The sequence below is a fragment of the Molothrus ater genome, chromosome 36 (genome assembly GCF_012460135.2).
Source record: "Molothrus ater isolate BHLD 08-10-18 breed brown headed cowbird chromosome 36, BPBGC_Mater_1.1, whole genome shotgun sequence".
NCBI classification, from domain to species: Eukaryota; Metazoa; Chordata; class Aves; order Passeriformes; family Icteridae; genus Molothrus; species Molothrus ater.
Window position 1 is genome coordinate 120,819 of NC_071663.1, and position 10,547 is coordinate 131,365.

The 10,547-nt window shown below is 58.3% G+C and overlaps 1 protein-coding gene across 1 annotated transcript in view; it reads right to left on the reverse strand.

The window, feature by feature from the left end:
- Positions 1-10,209, reverse strand: part of LOC118697434 (DNA (cytosine-5)-methyltransferase 1-like) — a 30,945-nt gene extending 20,736 nt beyond the window's left edge. The window contains exons 1-12 of the mRNA XM_036400057.2: positions 10,150-10,209; positions 7,077-7,119; positions 6,277-6,384; positions 3,732-3,969; positions 2,516-2,588; positions 2,330-2,420; positions 1,796-1,836; positions 1,629-1,680; positions 1,289-1,372; positions 1,068-1,177; positions 870-988; positions 680-772 (exon numbers count right to left, since the gene is read on the reverse strand). Of these exons, the coding sequence (XP_036255950.1) occupies positions 680-772; positions 870-988; positions 1,068-1,177; positions 1,289-1,372; positions 1,629-1,680; positions 1,796-1,836; positions 2,330-2,420; positions 2,516-2,588; positions 3,732-3,969; positions 6,277-6,384; positions 7,077-7,119; positions 10,150-10,208 (1,111 nt within the window). The 5' untranslated portion in view covers position 10,209. The remainder of the gene's footprint in view (positions 1-679; positions 773-869; positions 989-1,067; positions 1,178-1,288; positions 1,373-1,628; positions 1,681-1,795; positions 1,837-2,329; positions 2,421-2,515; positions 2,589-3,731; positions 3,970-6,276; positions 6,385-7,076; positions 7,120-10,149) is intronic.
- Between the last annotated feature and the right edge of the window lie 338 nt (positions 10,210-10,547).

Genomic DNA, 10,547 nt, shown 5'->3' on the forward strand with positions numbered 1-10,547 from the left:
AGGAAAGGAATGGGGGAAAAGAGGGGAAGAGGAGGAAAAAGAGGAAGGGGAAAGAAAAGAGGAGGAAAGAGAGAAGAAATAAAGGGGAAAAGAGGAAAAGGGGAGGAAAGAAAATAAGGGGAAAAATGCAGGAAAATGGAGAAAAAGGAGGAAAGAAAGAGGAAGGAAAAGAGAAAGAAAATAAAGGGGAAAAGAGCAGGAAAAAGGAAAGAGGAGAAAAGAAAGAAGAAGGAAAAGAGAAAAAAAGAAAATGAAGGGGAAAAGAGCAGGAAAAAGGAGAAAAGAGAAGAGAAAGACGGAAGGAGAAGAAAAGAGAAAAAAAGACAGAAAAAATGGAAAAAAGAGAGAGGAAAAAAGAGAAAAAGAAAGAAAAAGAAAGAAAAAAGAAAACAAGAAAAAACAGGAACAAAAGGAGAAGGAAGAAGAAGTAAAGGGAGAAAAAGAGAGAAAATGGAAAAAAGGGAGAAAAGAAAATGGAACAAAAAGGGAGAAAAAGGGAGAAAAGAAAATGGAACAAAAAGGGAGAAAAGGAGGAAAAAGGGAGAAAAAAGAAGGGAGAAAAAGGAGGAGAAAGGGCAAAAACCCTGAAACCCTCCCCTCAAAAAAAACCCAAAATAACCCAAAACCAACCCCAAAAAGCCCCAAATTCCCCCAAACTCCCCCAAAATCCCCTCCTCACCTGTGCTGAAGCCGATCAGCGCCTTCTCCCCGCCGTCGAAGCCCGTGATCCACCAGGCGTTGATGGGCCCCAACTTCTTGGCTCTCACCCCACCTGCCAAGCCAAAAAGCACCAAAAAAACCCCAAAAATCTGGACGGTTCCCACCTGGGGGGATCCCAAAACGCCCCAGAACCGCGGGCGGCCCCTCACCGTCCATGCAGGGGTTGTCGTCGTAGATGGGTTTGACGACGCCGCTGAAGTAGAGCTCGATGTTCCTCTCGATGAGGCCGGTGTCGAAGGGACACAGGTGCCCCCTCTTGTCGTAAACGCTGCCGGGGGGGACAGGGAGGGCGTGGGGCGCCGTTCCAGAGGGGATCCCGGAGGGAACCGCCGCCCCCGGGGCCTCACCTGAAGGAGGTGACTTTGTGCTGGGGAAGGTCCTCGTAGCTCTCGAACCCGTCCTCGTTGGCGTCGAAGATGGACAAGCGCTCGTCCGTCAGCATCTCCGGCTCCTCCAGCTGGGTTTGGGGGAGGGAAAGGAAAACCAAAAAAAAAACAAAAAAAAAAAAGGGATTTAGGGATGTTCCTGATTTTCCTGAGCTCGAGGAAGGAGGGTTTGGATCCCTTACGGCGTCGTCGGGGTCCCCTTGGAAGAATTTGAGGTCGGGGTCGTCCAGGTACTGCCGGCAGTCGAGGCATTTTGGGGGGGTGGTCTGCGGGAGAGGGGAGGGAGAATCAGCTTTTCCCAAAGTTATTCCCGGAATTCTCCAGGATTTTGGGAAAATTTGGGGTTTCCCATCAGAACCAGCCCCAGCTGCTTGGTTTTGGGAAGCTGGCAACGGGTTTGTATTCCCCATAGGATAATCCATGCTTCGGAATAATCAACTCATCCCAAAAAAACCCTAAAATTCAGGAGTTTTAAGGGATTTAGAAATCCCAAAAAAAAAGGTGGAATGAGGAGGGACTTACTTTAGCAGGAGCAGTGATTTTAACCTGAGGGATTTCGTCTTTGATTTCCGACCTGGGAGGGGAAAATGAAATTCTGGGATGAGGATGGAGCAGTGACGTCATTGCTGTCATTGTCATTGTCACCGTCAGCGGGACACGGCGCTGGCAATGTCCCCCCTTTTCCTCACCCATCTTTGGTTTCCATTTTCATCCTTTTCTCATCCTGATCCTGGAGAAAAAGGCAAAAAAAAAAAGGGAAAATGAGAAGGAAAACGTGGCCAAAAATCCCGGGAAATCCCCCCAGGATGTCACAACAGAGCAAAATCCTGGGAAATCACCCCAAAAACGACCTGGAAAAGGTCCAGGATGTCACCACTGACAAAATCCTGGGAAATCACCCCAAAAGAGGTCTGGGATGTCACCACTGACCAAAATCCTGGGAAATCACCCCAAAAACGACCTGGAAAAGGTCCAGGAAGTCACCACTGACCAAAATCCTGGGAAATCACCCCAAAAACGACCCAGGACAGGTCCGGGAAGTCACCACTGACCAAAATCCTGGGAAATCACCCCAAAAACAACTCAGGACAGGTCTGGAAATCACCACTGACCAAAATCCTGGGAAATCACCCCAAAAGAGGTCTGGGATGTCACCGCTGACCAAAATCCTGGGAAATCACCCCAAAAACGACCTGGAAAAGGTCCAGGATGTCACCACCAACCTTCTCCTCCAGCTCCTCCTCCTCCTTCTCCACGTTCATCAGCTCCGGCTTCACCTCCCCGTTGGCCTCCTCTGATTTCCTCTTGTTGGATCTGCGGGATCGAACCCAGGACGGGATTTTTTTGGGGGAATGGGAAGGGTTTGGGATGGTGGGATGAGGAAGAGGAGGGTGACCCTTCCCACTGACCCTTTGGACAGGAGGCTGAGGATGGACGGCTGCCGGCCGGAGCTGCGGGTGACGCGGGCGCTGGCCGGGGACTCTGCGGGAAAACCACGGTGGATCCCAAATCCCAACGGGAATTGTCACACCCCAAGGCCAGGAGACCCCAAAACCCTTCCAGAGGAGACCCCAAAACCGTTCCCGAGGAGACCCCAAAACCCTTCCCAAGGAGACCCCAAAACCCTTCCAGAGGAGACCCTAAAACTTTCCAGAGGAGACCCCAAAACCCTTCCTGAGGAGACCCCAAAACCCTTCCAGAGGAGACCCTAAAACCCTTCCAGAGGAGACCCCAAAACCCTTCCCAAGGAGACCCTAAAACCCTTCCAGAGGAGACCCCAAAACCCTTCCAGAGGAGACCCCAAAACCCTTCCCGAGGAGACCCCAAAGGCTTCCAGAGGAGACCCTAAAATCCTTCATGAGGAGACCCCAAAACCCTTCCTGAGGAGACCCCAAAACCTTTTCTATGGAGACCCCAAAACCTTCCTGAGGAGACCCCAAAACCCTTCCAGAGGAGACCCTAAAACCCTTCCTTGAGGAGACCCCAAAGCCTTCCAGAGGAGACCCTAAAATCCTTCATGAGGAGACACCAAAACCTTCCTGAGGAGACCCCAAAACCCTTCATGAGGAGACACCAAAACCCTTCCAGAGGAGACCCCAAAACCTTTTCTATGGAGACCCCAAAACCCTTCCTGAGGAGACCCTAAAATCCTTCATGAGGAGACCCCAAAACCTTCCTGAGGAGACCCCAAAACCCTTCCCAAGACCATCCCAGCTCTCAATCCCAATGGGAATGGTCACATGCCAAGGAGAGGAGACCCCAAAACCCTTCCTGAGGAGACCCCAAAACCCTTCCTGAGGAGACGCCAAAGCCCTTCCTGAGGAGACGCCAAAGCCCTTCATGAGGAGACCCCAAAACCCTTCCTGAGGAGACCCTAAAACCCTTCCTGTGGAGACCCTAAAACCCTTCCTGAGGAGACCCCAAAACCCTTCATGAGGAGACCCTAAAACCCAGTTCTTGATCCTAATGGAAATTGCCACACCCCAAAACCAGGAGACCCCAAAACCCTTCCTGAGAGACCCCCCCCCCCCCTCCCAATGGGACCTGCCCCACCCCAAACCCTCCAGACCCCCCCAGAATCCCCCATTTACACCCCAAAAAAACCCCGAAACCCCAAATCCTCACTTTTGGCGTCCCCGTTGGAGCGGCTCCTGCGGGATTTCCGTGCCCTGGCGGCGGGGCCGGAGCAGGACGGGGACGAGGACGCTGCCACGCCCTCCTCGAGCTCCATGGCCCCGTCCTCATCCTCATCGCTGCCGAAGGCGCCGTTCCCGGGGCAGCCGTTGGGATTGGGGCCCCCGGAGCCGTTGGGGGCCGAGAGCTCCTGGCGCAGCAGCGCCTTCACCTTGGCCAGGTAACGCTCCTGGGGACGGGAGCACCCAAATCCTGGGGTGTGATCCCAAATCCCATAGGGGATTCATGATCCCAAACCCCAGGGTATGATCCCAAACCCCAGAGTGTGATCCCAAACCCCATAGGGGAATTGGGAGCTGAGCCATTGGGGGCTCAGAGCTCCTGGCACAGCAGCGCCTTCACCTTGGCCAGGTAACGCTCCTGGGGACAGGAGCACCCAAATCCTGGGACGTGATCCCAAATCCCACAGGGATTCACGATCCCAAATCCCAGGGTGTGATCCCAAACCCCATAGGGATTCATGATCCCAAACCCCATAGGGGATTCATGATACCAAATAGGGGAATTGGGAGCTGAGCCATTGGGGGCTCAGAGCTCCTGGCGCAGCAGCGCCTTCACCTTGGCCAGGTAACGCTCCTGGGGACGGGAGCACCCAAATCCTGGGGTGAGATCCCAAATCCCACAGGGATTCACGATCCCAAACCCCATAGGGGATTCATGATCCCAAACCCCAGGGTGTGATCCCAAACCCCAGAGTGTGATCCCAAACCCCATAGGGGATTCACGATCCCAAACCCCAGGGTGTGGTCCCAAACCCCACAGGGGATTCATGATCCCAAACCCCAGGGTGTGATCCCAAATCCCAGGGTGTGATCCCAAACCCCATAGGGGAATTGGGAGCTGAGCCATTGGGGGCTCAGAGCTCCTGGCGCAGCAGCACCTTCACCTTGGCCAGGTAACGCTCCTGGGGACAGGAGCACCCAAATCCTGGGGCGTGATCCCAAATCCCACAGGGGATTCACGATCCCAAATCCCAGGGTGTGATCCCAAACCCCAGAGTGTGATCCCAAACCCCATAGGGGAATTGGGAGCTGAGCCATTGGGGGCTGAGTGAGAGCTCCTGGTGCAGCAGCGCCTTCACCTTGGCCAGGTAACGCTCCTGGGGACGGGAGCACCCAAATCCTGGGGCGTGATCCCAAATCCCACAGGGATTCACGATCCCAAATCCCAGGGTGTGATCCCAAACCCCATAGGGGATTCATGATCCCAAATAGGGGAATTGGGAGCTGAGCCATTGGGGGCTCAGAGCTCCTGGCGCAGCAGCGCCTTCACCTTGGCCAGGTAACGCTCCTGGGGACGGGAGCACCCAAATCCTGGGGCGTGATCCCAAATCCCACAGGGATTCACGATCCCAAATCCCAGGGCGTGATCCCAAATCCCACAGGGATTCACGATCCCAAACCCCAGGGTGTGATCCCAAATCCCACAGGGATTCATGATCCCAAACCCCATAGGGGATTCATGATCCCAAACCCCCTTGGGAAAGGGAGGCTGAGCATGAATCCCGGGATGTGATCCCAAACCCCATAGGGGATTCACGATCCCAAACCCCAGGGTGTGATCCCAAATCCCACAGGGATTCACGATCCCAAATCCCACAGGGAAAGCAGGGGCAGAGTGGAGTCACAGGGTTTTCCTGGTTTCCTGGGGTTTTACCCCAAATCCCGGTCTTTTCCAGGGGTTTTCCACGTGTTTTACCCCAAATCCTGGGGTTTTTTAGGCTTTTCCAGGTGTTTTACCCCAAATCCCAGGGATTTTTAGGCTTTCCCAAGTGTTTTATCTCAAATCCCAGTGTTTTATCCCAAATCCCAGTGTTTTACCCCAAATCCCAGGGGTTTTAGGCTTTTCCAGGTGTTTTACCCCAAATCCCGGTGTTTTTTAGGCTTTTCCAGGTGTTTTACCCGAAATCCCAGAGTTTTACCCCAAATCCTGGTGTTTTTTAGGTGTTTCCAGGTGTTTCACCCCAAATCCCAGAGTTTTACCCCAAATCCCAGTGGTTTTAGGCTTTTCCAGGTGTTTTACCCCAAATCCTGGTGTTTTTTGGGCGTTTCCAGGTGTTTTACCCCAAATCCTGGTGTTTCACCCCAAATCCTGGTGGTTTTTAGGCTTTTCCAGGTGTTTTATCCCAAATCCTGGGGTTTTTTAGGCTTTTCCAGGTGTTTTACCCCAAATCCCGGTGTTTTACCCCAAATCCCGGTGTTTTTTGGGCTTTCCCAGGTGTTTTACCCCAAATCCCAGGTGTTTCACCCCAAATCCTGGTGTTTTTTAGCCTTTCCCAGGTGTTTCACCCCAAATCCCGGTGTTTTTTAGCCTTTCCCAGGTGTTTCACCCCAAATCCTGGTGTTTTTTAGCCTTTCCCAGGTGTTTTACCCCAAATCCCGGTGTTTTTTAGGATTTCCCAGATGTTTCACCCCAAATCCCGGTGTTTTTTAGCCTTTCCCAGGTGTTTCGCCCCGATCCCAGGTGGGGCTCTCACCTCGCTGAGCTCCTCCCGGCGCAGTTTGGCCTCGAGCTCGCTGAGCTGCAGCTGCACCTCGGCCTGCAGGAAGCCGTGGATGAGGCTCAGCTTCTCCTGGACGCTCTCCTGGGGACATTGGGGACACCGAGGGGACCTTGGGGACACTGAGGGGACAGCAGGGACACGGCAGGGACATTGGGGATGGAGGGGACACGGTGGGGACATCAGGGGCAGGAAGCCGTGGATGAGGCTCAGCTTCTCCTGGACGCTCTCCTGGGGACATCGGGGACATTGGGGACACCAAGGGGACATGGCAAGGACACTGGGAACACTCCAGGACAGGCAGGTGACACTGGGGACATTCAGGACTGCCCAGGTGACACTGGGGACACTCCAGGACAGGCAGGTGACACTGGGGACATTCAGGACTGGCAGGTGACACTGGGGACATTCAGGACAGGCAGGTGACACTGGGGACATTCAGGACAGCCCAGGTGACACTGGGGACACTCCAGGACTGCCCAGGTGACACTGGGGACATTCAGGACTGGCAGGTGACACTGGGGACATTCAGGACAGGCAGGTGACACTGGGGACATTCAGGACTGCCCAGGTGACACCGGGGACATTCAGGACTGGCAGGTGACACTGGGGACATTCAGGACAGGCAGGTGACACTGGGGACATTCAGGACTGCCCAGGTGACACTGGGGACACTCCAGGACAGGCAGGTGACACTGGGGACATTCAGGACTGCCCAGGTGACACTGGGGACATTCGGGACTGCCCAGGTGACACTGGGGACATTCAGGACTCACCTTCTCTCCCAGGTTCTCCTCATCCCGCTCCAAGTCCTGCAGCCTGGGGGGGGGGACACAGCCGGGGTCACCGGGGTGGGGACACCGAGGGAGGGGACAAAGGGACAAAGGGACAAAGGGACAATCCGACCATCAGGATTGGGGTCAGGACCCCGGGATTGGGGTCAGGACCCCGGGATTGGGGTCAGAACCCCAGATTTGGGTCAGAACCCCCAGAATTGGGATCAGAACCCCAGGATTGGGGTCAGGGCAGGGGACACGAGCCAGGTCAGGACCCCTCGGGTGCCACAGCCATTCCCTGGGAACGTCCCATCCACAGGGGTTTGGGATGGGACCCTCTGGGATGGCTCCTGTCCCCTCTGGGGTGGCTCCTGTCCCCCCAGGATGGCTCCTGTCCCCTCTGGAATGGCTCCTGTCCCCCCAGGATGGCTCCTGTCCCCTCTGGGGTGGCTCCTGTCCCCTCTGGGATGGCTCCTGTCCCCTCTGGGGTGGCTCCTGTCCCCCCAGGATGGCTCCTGTCCCCTCTGGGATGGCTCCTGTCCCCCGAGGATGGCTCCTGTCCCCTCTGGGGTGGCTCCTGTCCCCTCTGGGATGGCTCCTGTCCCCTCTGGGGTGGCTCCTGTCCCCCCAGGATGGCTCCTGTCCCCTCTGGGGTGGCTCCTGTCCCCCGAGGATGGCTCCTGTCCCCTCTGGGGTGGCTCCTGTCCCCCCAGGATGGCTCCTGTCCCCTCTGGGGTGGCTCCTGTCCCCTCTGGGATGGCTCCTGTCCCCCCAGGATGGCTCCTGTCCCCTCTGGGGTGGCTCCTGTCCCCTCTGGGATGGCTCCTGTCCCCTCTGGGGTGGCTCCTGTCCCCCCAGGATGGCTCCTGTCCCCCGAGGATGGCTCCTGTCCCCTCTGGGGTGGCTCCTGTCCCCTCTGGGATGGCTCCTGTCCCCTCTGGGGTGGCTCCTGTCCCCTCTGGGATGGCTCCTGTCCCCTCTGGGGTGGCTCCTGTCCCCTCTGGGGTGGCTCCTGTCCCCCGAGGATGGCTCCTGTCCCCTCTGGGGTGGCTCCTGTCCCCTCTGGGATGGCTCCTGTCCCCCCAGGATGGCTCCTGTCCCCTCTGGGGTGGCTCCTGTCCCCTCTGGGGTGGCTCCTGTCCCCAGGCCACCACCCTGTCCCCATGCCCCCATGTCCCAGCACCTCTCCAGTGCCACCCCCACTTCCATTTCCCTTTTTCTGCAGGATCTGGGTTTTTTTGGGGGGGCTCTGGGGGGATTTTGGGGGTCCCCCGGGTTTGGGGACAGCCACGGGGACCTTGGGGACAGCGCGGGCACCGCGCCGGAAGCGGGGGAGGGGTTTGGGGCCCCCCCCTTCCTGCCCGGCCCGCGGGGCACAGGAGGGGTTTGGGGGGGACACAGTGACAATTCCCACCGGGATCACCCCAAAATGTGCCACACCCCCCCACCCCATCCCAAAAATCCCTGAACAGGGGACACGGGGTGGGGACAGAGCCGGGGCCACGTGGGCACCCCAAAACTGGGGCAGGGGGGATTTGGGGGGGTCCGGGGCTAGAGGGGGGGGCGCCCCAAAATATGGGGGGGGGGGGTGGGGTCACTGTAGAGGGGGGCAGGGCACTTTTGGGGGGATCAGGGTTGTTTTGGGGGTGCAGGGGGGTCAGGGTAATTTTAGGGGCATCAGGGTAATTTTGGGGGTTTGAGAGGGATCAGGGCAATTTTGGGGGCATCAGGGTAATTTTGGGGGGATCTGTCAATGCAAGGTGATGCTGACAGCCCAGTCCTGGGGGGTCAGGGTGGTATTGGGGGGGGGGTCACTGTTTTTGGGGGGGCTGTCAGTGCCATTGGGGGGTGTCAGTGACATGAGGGGGTGTCACTGCCAGGGCTGGTGGCCCTCAGCCCATCCCGGGGGTCTCAGCCCATCCCGGGGGGTGTCACTGACAGGGCTGAGGGTGGTGCCAGTGCCATGAGGGGGTGACATTGCCAAGGCTGGGGGGGCCCTCAGCCCTCCCTGGTGGGGTCTGGGTGTGAGGGGCTGTGAAGGGTCATGAGGGGCTGTGAGAGCTGAGGGGCTCTGGGAGCCGTGAGTGCAGCAAGGGTTGTGGGGAGTTCTGAAGGGCTCTGAGAGCTCTGAAGGCTCTGAGGGCTCTGAGGGGCTCAGGGCTGTGAGGGACTGCAAAGGGTCATGAGCGGCTCCAAGGGCTGTGAGGGGCTCTGAGAGCTGTGAGGGGCTCAGAGCTCTGAAGGCTCTGAGAGCTGTGAGGGTCTGTGAGGGGCTCAGAGCTCTGAAGGCTGTGAGGGGCTCTGAGAGGCTTTGAAGGCTCTGAGAGGCTCTGAAGGTTGTGAGGGGCTCTGAGAGCTGTGATGAGCTATGAGAGTTGTGAGGGGCTCTGAGAGACTCTGAGGTCTGTGAGGGGCTCAGAGGGGCTCAGAGCTCTGAAGGCTCTGAAGGCTGTGAGGGGCTCTAAGGGTTGTGAGGTCTGTGAGGGGCTCTGAGGGGCTCAGAGCTCTGAAGGCTGTGAGGGGCTCTGAGGGGCTTTGAAGGATGTGAGGGGCTCTGAGAGCTGTGAGTGCAGTAAGGGATGTGAGGAGTTCTGAAGGCTGTGAGGGGCTCTGAGGGCTTTGAAGGCTGTGAGGGGCTTTGAGGGGCTCTAAGGGTTGTGAGGTCTGTGAGGGACTCTGGGGTCTGTGAGGGGCTCAGAGCTCTGAAGGCTCTGAGGGGCTCTGAAAGCTCTGAGAGCTGTGAGCGCTCTGAAGGGCTCTGAAGGCTGTGAGGGGCCCTGAGAGCTGTGAGGGGCTCTGAAGCCTGTAAGAGACTTTGAAGGCTGTGAGGGGCTCTGAAGACTGAGGGTCTCTAAGGGTTGTGAGGTCTGTGAGAGGCTCTCAGGTCTGTGAGGGGCTCTGAAGGCTGTAAGGGCTCTGAAGGCTCTGAGAGGCTCTAAGGGCTCTGAGGTCTGTGAGGGGCTCTGAAGGGTCATGAGGGGCTCCAAGGGCTGTGAGGGGCTCTAAGGGCTGTGAGCTCTGTGAGAGGGGGGCCCCACTCCCGTCTCGCTCCCGTCTCCCGGCCGGGACTCACCGTCGGCGCAGCTCGGCGGGCAGCGGGGCCGGCGGCAGCGGCGCGGCGCGGGCCGGCATCGGGAGCGGCTCGGCGGGGGCCGGGCGGGGGGCGCGGGGCGGGCTCGGGGCCCGATTCCGGGCCGGGTTCGGGGCCGCGCTCGGGGCCCGGCTCGGCGGGACCGGGAGCGGCTTCGCGCGGAAACGAGCGGCGGGAGCGGGGCGGCGCCGACCATCGCGCGGGGGGAGCCGGCGCGCACCATGCTGCCGCCGCGGGGGGGGACAGCGCGGGGCCAGGCGGTGTCTGCCGGGCCGGAGGGACCGGGAGGGGATCGGGGGAGACCGGGGGAGACCGGAGGAGTCGGGGCGGTACCGGGAGCGGCGGAGGGGGGGGGAACGGGGAGGCCTCAGAGGGGGAAC